The 15,588-nt window shown below is 41.1% G+C and overlaps 1 protein-coding gene across 1 annotated transcript in view; it reads left to right on the plus strand.

Annotated features, from left to right (window-relative positions):
• The first annotated feature begins 718 nt into the window (after window positions 1-718).
• EFHC2 (EF-hand domain containing 2) overlaps window positions 719-15,588 on the plus strand; it is a 241,234-nt gene continuing 226,364 nt past the window's right edge. Inside the window, exon 1 of the mRNA XM_072615117.1 lies at window positions 719-839. Within this exon, the coding sequence (XP_072471218.1) occupies window positions 798-839 (42 nt within the window). The 5' untranslated portion in view covers window positions 719-797. The remainder of the gene's footprint in view (window positions 840-15,588) is intronic.

Raw genomic sequence — 15,588 nt, forward strand, 5'->3', positions numbered from 1 at the left:
ATATGTAGCAGTTTTGTGTAGATGAAACATGATATTCCTGTGATCACAGGACGCAGGTCTGTGCAAGTACAAGTTGGGAATCTTCCTACACGTTTGTGTGAGTCGAGTCAGTCAATAAAAACTCTATTATGTATCAAGTACTGCACTCAATGCCCTAGATACGTTGTAAGAGATACCTTTTACAAGGTAAAAGACTATCCATGCTCTCCAGCTCACAGTCTAATGGAAAAAGACGATATGCAAACAGCTATGTACAATCAAGCTATCTCCAGGATAAAATGGAGAAAATTAATAGAAAAGCGTCAACAAGCATCTACTAAGAGCCAAGAGCTTATATTATAGAGCATAGGTGGGTGGATAGAAAGCCTGGATGCGTTCGCATGTTTAGGAGGAATACTGTTGCTGGAATGAGTAAGATAAGATAATAATGGCAATAAATGAACTCTACAATTACAACAGACATTGACACATCATGTGATACATAGTAACATTTACACATTTTAAGGTTTACAAAGAGCACATCTGTATGGCTTCATTTGCAAACATGGAGAAGGGACACACAGCTGGGAAAGTCAGTGCGGAGTGAACTTTGGAAGGCTGGCATGGGTCAGAAGGGCACGAATCCCTCCGAGCCCTGCCCATGTCCGGGAGTCAGGGACCAATCTCCCCAAAGAGGCCACGCCCCCTTCAGCCCGGTGACGTCAGAGGCGGTCTCTAGGCAACGGGACGCTAAGCACTCTCTGCCTCCGGGGGAGCCTCTCGGCAGCGTCCTCTCGGCCCTGCCCGGACCCCGCACCATGTCCCTTCCGCTGCTGCCGGGATATACCTTCAACAAGAACGTGAGTAAAGCTGGCTGGGGAAGAAGGGGCACAGGCCCGGCTGGGCATGCTGCGGAGAGGAGCCGGGCACTGGAGGGCACCCACGCCGGCGACGACCGCGGGCTTCCTGCAGCTGCTCCTTAACGCCCACCCCCAGGAGCGGTTTAATGCTCCGGGGGACACCCACCCCGAGCTGCCCTGCCGCCGCCCCGCTCTTCGGAGCGGGCGCACTGCCAGCCGAGTGCGTGGGCAGAGGGGCGTGTTGGCTGGTTTTGGTTGTTTGAATATCTCTCAGTTTCTCTCCTTGTGTCTCACAACGCCGCAGCGCCCCCAGGGCAGAGGGAACCAACGTGATTTAGGTGTGTAATGCGACGTGGTGAGAGAAAGTCAGCAGGGGCACACGTAAAGCCTACCGCCACCCTTGTGTTGGTGGGCTCGCCCCATGCCCGAGCAGCCCTGCCCCCCACCTCTCTGTGCCATCTGTGCAAGTCACGGCTGTATACATTAACATAAGAGGAATGAAAAAGTACTTTGTCCTCCTTCCTTCCTTCCTTCCTTCCTTCCTTCCTTCCTTCCTTCCTTCCTTCCTTCCTTCCTTCCTTCCTTCCTTCTCTCCTTCCTTCCTTCTTTCCTTCCTTCCTTCCTTCCTTCCTTCCTTCCTTCCTTCCTTCCTTCCTTCCTTCCTTCCTTCCTTCCTTCCTTCCTTCCTTCCTTCTCTCCTTCCTTCCTTCTTTCCTTCCTTCCCTCCTTCCTTCCTCTTTCCCTTTCTCCATCTCTTCCTCTCTTTCCTTCCCCTTTCTCCCTCCCTTCCTCCCATTCTCCCTTTCTCCCATCCTTCCTTCCTTTCTTCCTTCCCTCCTTTCCTTCCTTCTTTTTTCCTTCATTCTTTCTTCCCTCCTTTCCTCTTCCCCTTTCTTCCTTCCTCCACCTTCCCTTTCTCCTGTTCTTCCTACTATCCTCCTTTTCTCCCATCCATCCATCCTTACTTTCTTCCTTCCTCTTTCCCTTTCTCCTTCTCTTCTTCTTTTCCCTTCCCTTTTCTCCCTTTCTCTCACCTTCCTTTTCTCCCATCCTTCCTGTTTTCTTTCCTCCCTTCCTCCCATCCTCCTTTTCTCCCATCTTTCCTCCCTTCTTTTCTTCATTTCCTCCTTCCTTTTTTCCTTCCTTTTTTCCTCTCTCCCTTCTTTTTTCCTTCTTCCCTCTTTCCCTTTTGCCCTCTCCTCTTTTTCCTTCCCCTTTATCCCTTCCTCTACCCTCCTTTCCTCCCATTCTTCCTTTCTTCCGTTTTCCCTTTCTCCCTCCCTTCCTCTTTCTCTTTCTTCCTCTCCTCTTTTTCTTTCCCCTTCCTTCTTCCTTCCTTCCTTCCTTCCTTCCTTCCTTCCTTCCTTCCTTCCTTCCTTCCTTCCTTCCTCTTTTCCTTGGTCTCCCTCTCCCTATCTCACCTCTCCTCTCTTCTTTTTCTTTCCTCTCTCCTTTCCCTTTCTCCCCTTTCCCACTCTTCCCTCCCCTCTGCCTCCCTATCTTCTCCCTGCTCTTTTCCATCCTCTTCCTCCTCTCTTCCCTTCCATCTCCCTTTTTTCTTTCTTATCCTCTATCCTTTTTATTTTTCCTCCACAGAAGAGTTTGTTCTTGAACTTTTTCTTCTGGTAATGGTCAACCATCTAGTAACAGAAAAAAAGGCACGTATAAGCTACTTTATAAAAAACTTATGTTAGAAAGGTTTCATCTTGAAACATTCAGATTTATGGTTTATGGACAGTGTGTTGTACCCCCTGGGTAGACTAATATTGTTAAATATTTGCCTTTACGCACATATCTGGTTCTGTCCTTTGTAATCCATTATCTTCTTGGATCCTCTGTGTATATAAAATGACATCCTGAAAACTTCATGGGCCTTCATTTCAGTCTAATTAATTAAAACATCTATTTCAATAATAAAAGACCAGAGCATGAAAAAAGATCTTGGGTCTAAAATGTCATTGTGATAAAAATGGACAACACCATCCTCCAAAGATAATAACATGAAGTTATTTTAGGGGTCCTCTAGGCCTAGTCTAGCATTTACAGATGTTATAATATGTGGAAAGGGAAAGTGTTGTGGGTCAAGATGAAATTTTTTTTTTAATCTGAAAGCCTGTAGTAAATTTGATTTTTTAAAAGACATTTCAGTTATTAACTTTTTGCTTGAGGCCAGCAGGATTTTATTGTGGGACTTGGAAATGGAAGGTTACTTGTCCAATAGTTCGGGGAATGAATCATTCCAAATAGTTAGACAGTCAGTAAACATTTATTAAGTACATACTTCTTATGTTCCAGGCACTGTGCTAAGTGCTGGGGATACACAAAGAGGAAAAAGGCAGTCCCTGCCTTTAAGGAGTTCACAATCTAACATTTTTGTTGTGTGTTCACTATTTCAATGTAATTGAATTTTCGTCTTTCTGTCCTGTTATTAAGTGTACTGCTGTGTACTTCTTTATATTTTTGGTAATATTTATAAAATTCATATTTTGGATAAAGACACTGTGACTTAGTAGAGAGAATATTGAACTTGGAATCAGGATACCTGGTTCCTACCTCCAATGCTTATTAGCTAGTATGACGAGCCTGATTTTTCTCATCTGTAAAACAGGGGAAAATAACACACTAAATATGAATTATTAAGGTGTGGAAGTAAGCCTTCCACATATAATGGCCAGTAGATTAAGCCTCTTGATTATTATCAGTAAATGAAAACCTTTGTCCTCTTTCTTGTAGCATCATTACCTTGCTCTATGGGTATAAAATTAGGACCAATGCCAATATGTAAAGTTTATTGTTTTTAGGGAGAGGAGAGTGTTTTGTAAAAATCTTGTGATTTCATCAGTGTGAGGAATGCCCTTCACAGCTGATCTAGCATGGTGCAGTGGGAAGAGGGCTGAGCCTTGAGCTGTGGGACCGAGTCTAGACCTCAGCTTCCTCCTCCCCTCGTATTTTTCCAGAGATTTCTGGAGCAATGAGAAATGAACTGCCTAAAGTCACACAGGTAGTGTGTGTCAGATGCAGGAATTGAACTCAGATCTCCCTGACATCAAGGTCTACTCTCTATCCATTACTTCTTATTGTCTTTCAAAAATAATAGTGATACAGCATGACTATTATGGATATGTTTTGCATGGCTACACCTGTACAACCTATATAAAATTGTTTGCCTTTTCAATGGGGAAGGGTGGAGAGTGGGAAGGAAGAAAACTCAAAGTTTTAAAAGTAAATTTAAAAATTGTTTTTACATATGACTGGGGAAAAATTAAATACTAAATAAATCAAATTAAAAAATAATAATAGTGATAGCTAGAAATGTATAGAGCACTTGAATGTCTACAGAGTGCTTTATATAGGTTGTTATTTGATCCTCACAACAACCCTTTGAGGTAGGTGTTGTTAATTATCCTTATTTTACAGATGAAAGAAACTGAGGCAAAGACAGATTAAGTCAGAAGAGTCACACTGCTAATAGGTGTCTGACCTGGCAGAGATGGAACTCAGTTCTTTCTCATTTCCACATCTAGCCATAATACCATAATGCCACCTACATATGGATATGATGAGTAGAGCACAGGTTCTGATAGATTCTACCAAACTGGAAAACCTTTTTCCTTATTTTATTTTTTAAAAAATAATATTTACCCCCCCCCCCCAATTAAGTGTTAATTTTTAACATCTAAAAAATGTTTTGGGTTCTAAATTCTATCCCTCCTTCTCTGAGATGGTAAGCAATCTGATGTAGGTTATCCATGTAGTATCATGCAAAACATTTCCATATTAATCATTTTGTACAGAGAGACTAGAACTAAGGAAGGAAGGAAGGAAGAAAGGAAGGAAGGAAGGAAGGAAGGAAGGAAGGAAGGAAGGAAGGAAGGAAGGAAGGAAGGAAGGAAGGAAGGAAGGAAGAAACAAATAAACAAAAAGAAAGGAAGGGGAAAATAGTATGCTTCAGTCTGTATTCAGACAATAATAGTTCTTTCTCTGGAGGTGGATAGTATTTTTCATCATGAGTCCTTTGGATTTTTCTTGGATCATTGTATTGCTGAGAATAGTTGAGCCATTCTTAGCTGTTCATTGTACAATGTTGCTGTTACTGTGAACAACATTTTCCTGGTTCTGCTCACTCCTCTTTGCATCAGTTCATGTAAGTCTTTCCAGGTTTTTCTGAAATCATCCTGCTTGTCATTTCTTACAACACAATAATATTCCATAGCAATCATATGCCACAATTTGCTCAGCCATTCCCCAATTGATGGATATCCCTTCAATTTCCAGTTCTTAACCACTGCACAAAGAGCTCAAGCTGGAAAAGTTTTAAGCAATGTCCTGACATACTTAGGTTGAGCCAAGCTAAATATGGAGAGACTCATCGCCAGAAAGCTTATAGGAGAGATATTGTATCTGGGGAGATCTACTGTGCTTACTGTGATGTTTACTTACTATTGTATAGAGGGGTTTCAGTCAGTATGGTTGGAAAGCATACCTTTATTATTATTTTTTTTCCTCCAAATGATGCCTTATTGACCAGAGCAGGATCATCACTGCTTTATGCCACCCCCCTCCCCACCCCACAACCTTCCTTCCCCCCTCCAAAACAACAAAAACAGCAACCCATTGTTTCATTATTATCAGTAAACCCACTATGGAAGAGAAAGGGCTTGTCATTCCCTTATTACCACATGCTCTTCTGGATAGAGGAAGGAAAAGGGGTTCCCAGAACCAGTCTTATCATCTATAAATCAATAGGGATTCTTTAAAAGGGAAAAAATTTGAATATGAAAAAAGCAAAACAGATATATGAGGGAGACACCCTGTCCAGAAAGAAAAAAGGAATAGGCTTTGCAAGTTAGAGACAGGAAAGATATTCTCCCAGAAGACATGTCATATATCCCTGAAATATTGAGTCAGTAAAATATAGAGAATTATGCGTTTCAGAAATACTTATTGTACGTGTCAAACATTCCAAATGAGCATAGGCTTAATTTTCTCCCTTTGGCTCTTAATAACTCACATTTATATCTTGATATTTCATATACCTAGACTCTTCGAACCAACATTTATGGGTTCTGTTCACTAATTTATTATTGCAAGTTCCATGGTGTTCCATGGCAGTTGTTTGGGAGACCAGACCAGATGATTCCTACCCCTGACACACACTCCTATATCCAAATATGAGTTATAATTGATGTTGTTTTGATTGTGCTGCTAAGGACGTTTTATAAATATACTTTGACATGTATTAATAACAATATCACAATTACTTTGCTAATGTAAGTCTGATTACTCTCTTAGGGACCTCATCAGTTTCGGTGGGTTCTGTTATCATCTTTATGTACATGACTTCCACATTGATCTGTTGAGTCTGTTTTTTTTCTGAGTCCTAGAAATCCAACATCAACAACTGCTTTTTGAACATTTCAAACTGGATGTCCCATAAGCATCCCATATTCAACATGTCTAAAATATAATTTGGTTATCTTTTCCCCCAATACACCCTTTCTCTGAATATCTCTCTTTCTGTTAAGGACACCTGGTGTCCTTTCACTCATCCAGAGGCACAACTTCGGAGTCATCCTTCCCATCTCTGTCACTTATACCCCACTCATTTGCAAGTCTCCTTGATTCTACTGCCACCTCTTTTATTGTCATTGTATCCTTGGCTGTCTCTAGTCATCCTGATGAATTATCTGGTCACTGGATCCAGATGACTCAGGAAGAAAAAGAGGCTGGTGACCTTGCACAGTTCTCCCTCACTGAAAACAAAGTCAAGTGCAAGTCATGTCATCATTTCTCTGATGGTACGGTTTTCTTTGGCAATGAAGGACGAACACACATAGTCTATTTTTAAAGGTGTTATTTTCTTCATCATATTCTTGAGTTTCCTTTAGGAAGCTGTTGACACATTTTTCATGATTTTCTTGCATCGTTCTTATTTATCTCCTCAGTTTTCCTCTACTTCTCTTACTTGACTTTCAAAATCCTTTTTGAGCTCTTCCATGACCTGAGACCAAATCATATTTTTCTTGGAGGCTTTGAATTTGACTTCTGTCTTCTTCTGGTTGTACATTTTGATCTTCCTTGTCAATAATATAGGAAAATCCCTCTTCACTTGCAAAGTAAGAACCTATAGTTTTTTTCCCTATTTGCTCATTTTCCCAGCCAATTACTAGACTTTTGAACTCTGTGTTAAGTGGAGGGCTCTGGAAGCCGTGTTCATTTCAACCCTGGCTGTAGCCATCCTGGAGCTGGGCTAAGGCTGGGGCCAGACTGCTCTCCCCTCTCAGGCAGGTGAGAAACCCTTCCCGTTGACCTTTGAAGCTGTCTCTGACTTCTGTGGGTAGAGAAGTCTATAAACCACCATCGCCATCTGCAATTCAGTCCCTTAAGGCATGCTCTAGCTACTTCTGCGATGGTGCAGCTCATGCTGAACTGTACTCTCCTCCCAGCCTGGCATGACAGACCCTTCCTGTTGACCTTCCAGATTTTCTTGGGCTGGAAACATGCTTCACACCATCATTCTGTGACTTCTGCTGGTCCAGAATTTGTTCAGTCATTTTTTACAGGTTTTATGAGGGGAGAAAGCTCTGGCAGGGCCCTGTTTCTACCCTGCCATCTTTGATCTCTGTCTTAGCATCCTCTCTTTACTTCTCTTGGGTATCAATTTCCCTTTGGTCATTGATGTCCTTTCTTTTCCAGGGCAAGTGTCATATTTTTTAGCATAGAAAACAGAAGCAAAATAAGACTTGAACAGCTCTTCCTTCCCTCTGTTGTTAATTATCATTGCATCCACCCCAAGCAAAACTTCTGTCCTTCTATTGGGCCCCCCTTTTTTCTCCCAGGATAGCTTTAAAAAAACAACCCTTTTTGTTTTCCTTCATTTTCCTTGTCAACTGCACCTTATTTCTCACCTTTAGCATTTCTGACACTGTTTTTATAGGACCAGGCCACAGTTTTATATCCATCGTCACTTACCTGAACTCACTTCCACCTTCTATACGTTAAAAAGCAAAAACCAAAACCAAAAAAGCAAAACCCCCAAAACTTAAGTTGGTATATGACAGCTAATAATTAGAAATTCAGAAGGGATAGATGTAAATTCCACATTTGGGTTCAAAAAGTCAGCTTCACAAGATGAGGGAGGCATGGTTAGACTGTAATTTTTAAAAAATATTCATTTATTTTTAGTTTTCAACATTCACTTTCATAAGATTTTGAGTTCCAGATTTTCTCCCCTTTTCTCCTCTCCTGCACCCAAGAGGGCATGTAATTTGATGTAGGCTCTACATATACATTCATATTGAACCTATTTTCGCCTTAGTCATGTTGTGAAGAAGAATTAGAACCAATGGGAGAAATCATGAGAAAGAAAGAAAAAAACAGAGAGATCAAATAACGTCCTTCAGTCTTCATTCAGACTCCATAGTCCTTTTTCTGGATATGGACAGCATTTTCCATCATGGGTCCTTTGAAGTTGTCTTGGATCCTTGCATTGCTAAAAAGAGATATTAGACTTTAGTTTTTATGAAAAAAAGATGTAAGGTTTTAGTATATTTTGAGCCCAAATAGACTCAGTGGTGGGATGCTGTGGCCAACAGAACCTGGGGAACATGATTCTATTGAGAGAGCTGTGGCTTCCAGGACTAAGCAGGCAAGATTTCCTCTGAATTCTGGCCTTATCAGATCTTATCTGGACTATTGTGTACATTTCTGGGAACCATAGTTTAAGAAGGACATGGATAAGATGAGGAGAGTCCAGAGTGGGCAACAAGGCCTGGAGTTCATGGGATAGGGGGATCAGCTGAAGGAACTAGGAATGTTTATTCCCTAGAAGAGATAACGCAAGACAGGTGAAAGGCATGATCATTGTTGTTGTTCAGTTGTGTCCAACTCTTTGCGACCCCATTTGGGATTTTCTTGGTGAGGATACTGGAGTGGCCAACTGTTTCCTTTTCCAGCTCATTTTACAGATAAGGAAACAGGCAAACTGGATTAAGTGACTTGCCTAGAGTGATACAACTTGTAAGTGTCTGAGGTCAAATTTGAACTCAGGAAGATGAGTCTTCCTGCCTCTAGGCCTAGCATTCCATGCACTACTCACCTAGCTGCCCCAAAAGGAATAATAATTATATGGAAGTATTTGAAAAGTCATGATATGAAAGAGGAATTAATTAGCTTTCTTCTGTTTGGAACCAGGAACAATGGGTAGAAGTGTCTTAAGAAGCAAATTTAGGCTTGATGTCAGGAAAGACTTCCTGATTAGAGTCCTCTAGAAGAGGAGTGTGCTGCTTCTAGAGGAACAGATGAGATAATGTTTATAAAAGTGCTTTAGCACAGTGTCTGGCACATAATAGGTGCCCTATAAATACTCATTCCTTCCCTCCTGAAAGACTTAGTGGGTTCTCCTTCCTTTGAGGCTTCAAACTGAGGGTGGTTGACTCTTTGTCAGGTAAACTGTACTAGGCCTTTCATGTTTGGGTTGGATTAGGTCCTGGCTGAGGTCCCTGCTAATTCTCAAAATTCTCTAATGCTGTGAAGATGAATCACTGGATGCATTCCCTACTTAGTAATTTTTTTCAAGAGACAAAATATGTAATTAAGAAAAATTGTTTAATTAGACCTTTATATAAGACTCTCCATTATGTATGTTATTTATATATGTAGGAAAATCACTGAATGTGAGATGTATATAAATTAAAAGTTGGTTTTACCATATGCTTTGTACAGTAGACCACCTTTGATTTTGTTTGACTATAAATTATAGTTTGATTATAGATTGTCAGTCATCATATAGTAAGACCTTTATACTAGGAGAAATCTTATCTGAAATTCTGTCTTTAAATCACTGGGTTATATTTTTACAGGAAAGTGTAGTTGACCTACAAAGCTCTCTGTTGTCCATTAAATTTGGTCCCAAATGGTCGTTCAAAGGTGCCTGGAGCTGCTTCCTCAGCCAATGAAAACAAAATTAAGTTTCTGAAGGCCAGGAATTGTTTGTTTTTTATCTTTGTATCTCCAGAGCCTTAGGAAGACACTTAATAAAGGCTCATTGAATTATATTGAATCGAAACATATCAAATTAACAGTAAAGATTCTACATCACCTGGTTCTACTTTTTAAAAATTTCTTTTTATTTTTTATTTAACTTTATCTTCCACTGGCCACCATGTTGTTCTTTGTACTATACAATTAATCTCCCGACTCTGAGCATTTTATCTGGCTATTCCCACCCTCTCCCCTTCCCCTGCCCCCTCCCATGCCTGGAATATTCTCTCTCCTCATCTCTACCTTCAGGCTTCTCTGGCTGCCTCCAAGCCCCAGCTAAAATCCTGTGACCTACAAGAAGCATCTCCCATTCGTGGTCAATTTTAATGCCTTCCTTCTGAGATTATCTTCAATATATCCCCTACTGATCTTGTTTGTACATAGCTGTTTACATGGTGTCCCCTCAATTAGATGGTGAGCTCCTTGAGACCTTGAATTGGTTTTTGCCATTCTTTGTATTCCTAGCACTGTGCACACTTAACTTGGCATTTAGAAATGCAGTAAACAATGCTTATAGACTGCTCCCAGAATCCTCTGCTCCTTCTTGAACCATATTCATATGAACTGGTTATCTCAGCTTTCTCACTGCCTGTCAAAATCTGCATGGTGTTTCTGGCTATCTACAAAGCTTTAACTCCCTCCCCCCAACCCCAGCCCTCAGCAATCTTTCCATCTCAGAATTTCTAAAGCATTTACAGTCTAACACAAGTCTGCATTCAAATCACATGCAACCTTTAGAATCAGAGAACTTGGTTACATATTCCACCTTTGGAACTTACTGTATGATCTTGGCAAATCACTTAACCCTTCTGTGCCTCAGTTTCCTCATTTGTAAAATGATGGGGTTGGACTGGAGTTCTAAGGTCAATTCTAGTTTTAATCTGTGATAAAAATACTGCAATAAATTAATTGCACTTTTAAAAAATTTATTTTTAGTTTTCAACATTCTCTTTCATATGACTGAGTTCCAAATTTTCTCCGTGTCTCCCCTACCACCACCTGAAGATGGGGTATGATATGTAAAGAAGAATTAGAACCAATGGGAGAAACCACAAGAAAAAAGAAACAAAAAATTTTCAAAAAAATTCATTGCACTTTGATAAAAACCCTTTGGAGACTGGAGAAAGGCAAGTACAAAAGAACTGTGTTTTCTTTTGATAGCCTTTCAAATTCTTGAAGATGGTGATCAAAGTAAGCTTGTGGTTCACTAAAATCCTCAGATCTTTTTCAGATGTATTTTACTTTTCACAGCCAAACTTCTAGGAAAACTAAACAAAACAAAGTATCTATGCTCATTGCTGTCTTTGCCTTATCTCCCACTCACTTTTCAACTTGTGTCAGTATGCTTTATGCCCCCACTGCTGCCCTGAAATTGCCCTCATCATGGACGCCAGAAACCTTTTAATTATCAGATTCGATTGCCTTTTTAGTTATCATCCTTGACATTTCTATGGTATTTTGAAGTGCGAGCTGTCTCTTTCTAAATACTCTCCTTCCATGGTATTGAGGACACTGCTGTCTTCTGGTTCTCCTCCAATCTCCATGATTTATTTGCATATGAAATACAAATAGAAAAATGAGACATTTCCTGCTCTCCCAGAGCGGAGCTCCCATTCCAGTTGGGCCATTGATCCCTTTCGTCTGTCCTGTATCTGAAACCTCCTATCTGTTCTGGTTCCTTCAATTGCAATGGAAACGCTTTGAGAGTAGAGACTTCTACCCCCTTTCTTTTTGTATTCCTAGTACTGAGCACACACAGTACTTGGCACAAAGAAAGTGATTAATAATTTTGTTTTTCATTCATTCATTCACTCACTCATTGAAATCTTCTTTTTCTGGATCATCATCTTTGTGCCATCTCTCTCTGTGGGTTTACCTTAGGGCTCTATCATAGGCCCTCTTCTCTCTGATGGGCACCTTTCATCTCCTGGTGTATATGTATCTCCTAAAAGAAGGTGACAAGGAGGTGATATAGGGCTGCATGACTTCCATCTGCCCCAGAGTAACTTCCCCATGAACCAATGGTCTTAGCATTTCCTGCTGCACTTCCTGAACTCTATCCAGGCTTAGGTGAGAAGAGGAGTGAGACCTTCCTCTGATTATCAGCTCTCCATCTCCTGTTGCATGTGGGAAGACCAGGGGAAGGTAGCAAGGGCCTGGGGTGGGCTGACTCCATCTGTGCTAGCTCAAGGCAATTTCCCCATCCTGCTGCCAGCCTTATCTCCCAATTGTAATGTAGAGAACTTCCAGTATAAAGAGGAGCAGACCTGACTTTCCTTTGATCTCAAGTCTTCCATCTCTTGCTGTGCCTGCCTCTTGAAGGAAGTGGAAGAGGAAAGTTAGTGGGGAGAGGGAATTTCCTTTTCCAGCTGTACAGGTTCAACTTCAGTGTCCTGCTGCACTGTTTCCTTCCTAATCCCCAGTCTTCAGAGGGAAGAGAAATAGTGAAATGGGGCCTCCAATCTGACTGTGTACCTTCTTGTCTCCAGCCTGAAGTCTAACCTCCTTTCAGAAGAGGAGTGGTGCTGTCCACTCAATGATGAACATTTTCATACCTGGTCATCCCCTTCACATCCCACTGACTCTGAACTGTTGTAGGTCGAAACCCTGTTTCCCATGCCCCACCACTTGCTTCCTTATTCCCAATTTCCCTCAATGTCCCCACCCCAACATTCAAACCAAACTTACCCCTTCCATTGAGCCCTCTGGAATTGTTCCACAGGCAACAAACTTTCCTTCATCCTAAACCTTTTCCTCTCCCTCTCCTTCCATCTTTTAGCTGTTACTGAAAACTGACTCCTTGTGGGTAACACAGCCCACCTTACCATTTTCTCCAGTACTGGATATACCTTCACTCATTCCCATTGGCTCACTTGGGTCAGGGTGGGGAAGTTGGAATATTCTTTAGTCTCCATGACCACTTCCAGGGTTTCTTCCTACTTCTGTTATTCAGTAATCTCTCTTCCTTTGAGTCTCATGCAATTCATATTTACTACCCAGTCAAAATCTTGGTAGTTGTTATCTGCAGACCTCTAGCCTACTTCCTTTTCTTTTTCAATGATTTCAGTATGTAGCTCACAATTTTTTCTCTTCTCCCCAACTCCTGTTCTTATATTAGGGGACTTCAGTATACATGTTGATTGTCCCTCAAATCCTGTAGTAGTTTCTCAACCTCCTCATTTCCCATGAGCTACTCTTTCACCTCACCTCATCTCTGCACAAAGATGGTCATACCCCCTTGATCTTGTCATCCACCCACAGATGTACCAGCTTCATGTTTATGAATTCTGAAATCTCCTTATCCATCTATAATTTATTGGCTTTCTACCTTTTCCCATGATGTCCCTTATCAAACTATACTCTTCATCCACACTGTCACCTCCAGTCCCTTGACCCCTCAGTCATCTCCCATGTCGTTACCTCTGCACTAGCTGGTCTCTCTTCTTTTCCCCATTTTTATCTTTTGGTGGACCACTTCAACACTACATTGCCTTCATCTCTTGAGTTCCTAACCCCCTTACCCTTTTTCCAATTGCACTCCGCTAAGTCTCAGCCTTGGATCATTCCCACCATTTGCCACTTTTGCTCCTATTCATGTACTGCTGAATATAGATGGAAAAAGTCTTATAGTTGTTCTAATTTACTGCTACTAATTTATGTTACACAATCTCAACTGGGCCCCCACTGCTGCTAGGCAGTCCTATTTTAATTCCCTTATAAACTCATTATCACATGCTCCATAGCAGTTCTTCCAAATCTTTTCATTCCTTCTCAAACTGCTCATGGTTCACACTTTTCCCACCCTCTTGACAGAAAAAAATTGAGGTCATTTGCCATGAACTCCCTCTTCTCCCCTCTTATTATCATTCATATACCTTCTGCCACTATCTCTTTCACTCCTGTCTCACATGAAGAGGTAACCTTACTCTTTATCAAGGATAACCCCTTGACCTGCTTAAGTGGTCCCACCCCATCTTATCTCCTCCAGCAGATTGCCCCCTCATTATCCTCACTCTATCATTTATCTTTAGTTTCTCCCTGTCTACTGACTTCTCCCACACTTTCCACATACATGCCCATGTCTTCCCTTATCCTCAAAAAACCCTCACTTGGTCTTTCCTTCCCCTCTAGCTATCATCTTATATTTCTTTTGTGTTTTGTGGCTAAACTCACTGAAAAGGCTGACTACAATGAGTACCTCCACTTCAACTCCTCCCACCCTCTTCTTTACACTTTAGAATCCGGCTTCTGACTTCCATCATTCCACCAAAGCTTCTCTCTCCAAAGTTACCAGCGATCTCTTAATTGTCAAATGTAATGATCTTCTTAATCCTTATTCATCTCAACTTCTCCACCTCTTTTGACCTCATTGATCACCTTTTCCTGGTTCTTCTTCTACCTATCACACCACTCATTCTCAGCCTCCTTTGCTGAATCCTCATTCAGATCACTCCCACTAATCATGAATGTCACACACGGTTCTGTCCAGGGCCCTCTTCTCTTCTCCCTCTTGATGATCACAGTAGCTTCCTATGCTGATGATTCTCAAATCTACCTTTCCAGCCCTAGCTTCTATGTTGACATCTAGTCTCATTGTCTCCAACTGCCTTTCAGACATCTACTGGATGTCCAGTGGACATCTTAAACTCAATGTGTCCAGAGCAGAACTATTAGCTTTCTCTTTAAACCCTTCTCCTCTCCTACCTTCTCTGTTACTGTAGAGGGCAACACTTTCCTCCTGGTCCTTCATGACCTAGGAGTTGTCCTGGACTGTTCACTGTCTTTCATCCCCCATATCCAATCTATTGCCAAGGCCTGTCAGTGTCACCTTTGCAACATTTCTTGAATTCATCCCCTTCTCTCTTCTGACACTGCCACCAATCTAGCGCAGGTCATCATTACCTCATGGCCAAATCACTGCAATAATCTGCTCTGCCTCTAGTCTCACCACTCCAATCCATTCTCCAGCCAAATTCTGTCGACAGTTATCCCCTCTCCTTGAACAGTAAGTGGTCTTGTTCCTTATTTGAGCCTCTTCTTTTCCCCAATATAACTGAAACTCCCTTTTTGTCGTTTTCTTTGTAAACTTCAGTTCCTTTTGAGCATTAGCACCCCGATACTGTTCTTATTATACTAGGCCATATTTTGGGACACATTCTGTTACCTGACCTTGCTTTCATCTTCTATTTATAACTTTTTGAAGTCTAAATTTCTTGTTAAGATCTCCATGTGGACACATCAGTCAGTTTATAAACTCATGCCAGTGTTTCTTCTTGTCACAGTTGACTTTTTTTCTTTCAGAATTTCATTTTTTGAGAATTTTGCGTCTCTTCTAGGATGACTTTGTAGGATTTTAGTCTACAGAATTCTACCTATTTTATGAAAGGTCTCTTGTAACAAGAGATTAGTCTTATGATGTTATGACTGTTGTAGAATAAGATATTTTTTATTTTAACAACAGTGAATTGTGCGTCTCAGGATTTAAAAAATGACAGACTTGTTTTCTTATTTTCTGCAAACCTGTCAGCTAGGACCACACACAGTCTTTTCCCTCTTTTTTTTCCTCTTCTTCTTTTCCTTACTTCCTCTCTTGTCTTTTCTTAAGCTCCTTTCCTCTCTCTTAACTCACCAGAATAAGGCATTTCATGTTACCCAACAAGTTGATTTCCAGAAATCCTTAATATTGCAAAACTTTTGTATTTCCAAG

The sequence above is a fragment of the Notamacropus eugenii genome, chromosome 5, assembly GCF_028372415.1.
Source record: "Notamacropus eugenii isolate mMacEug1 chromosome 5, mMacEug1.pri_v2, whole genome shotgun sequence".
NCBI lineage: Eukaryota > Metazoa > Chordata > Mammalia > Diprotodontia > Macropodidae > Notamacropus > Notamacropus eugenii.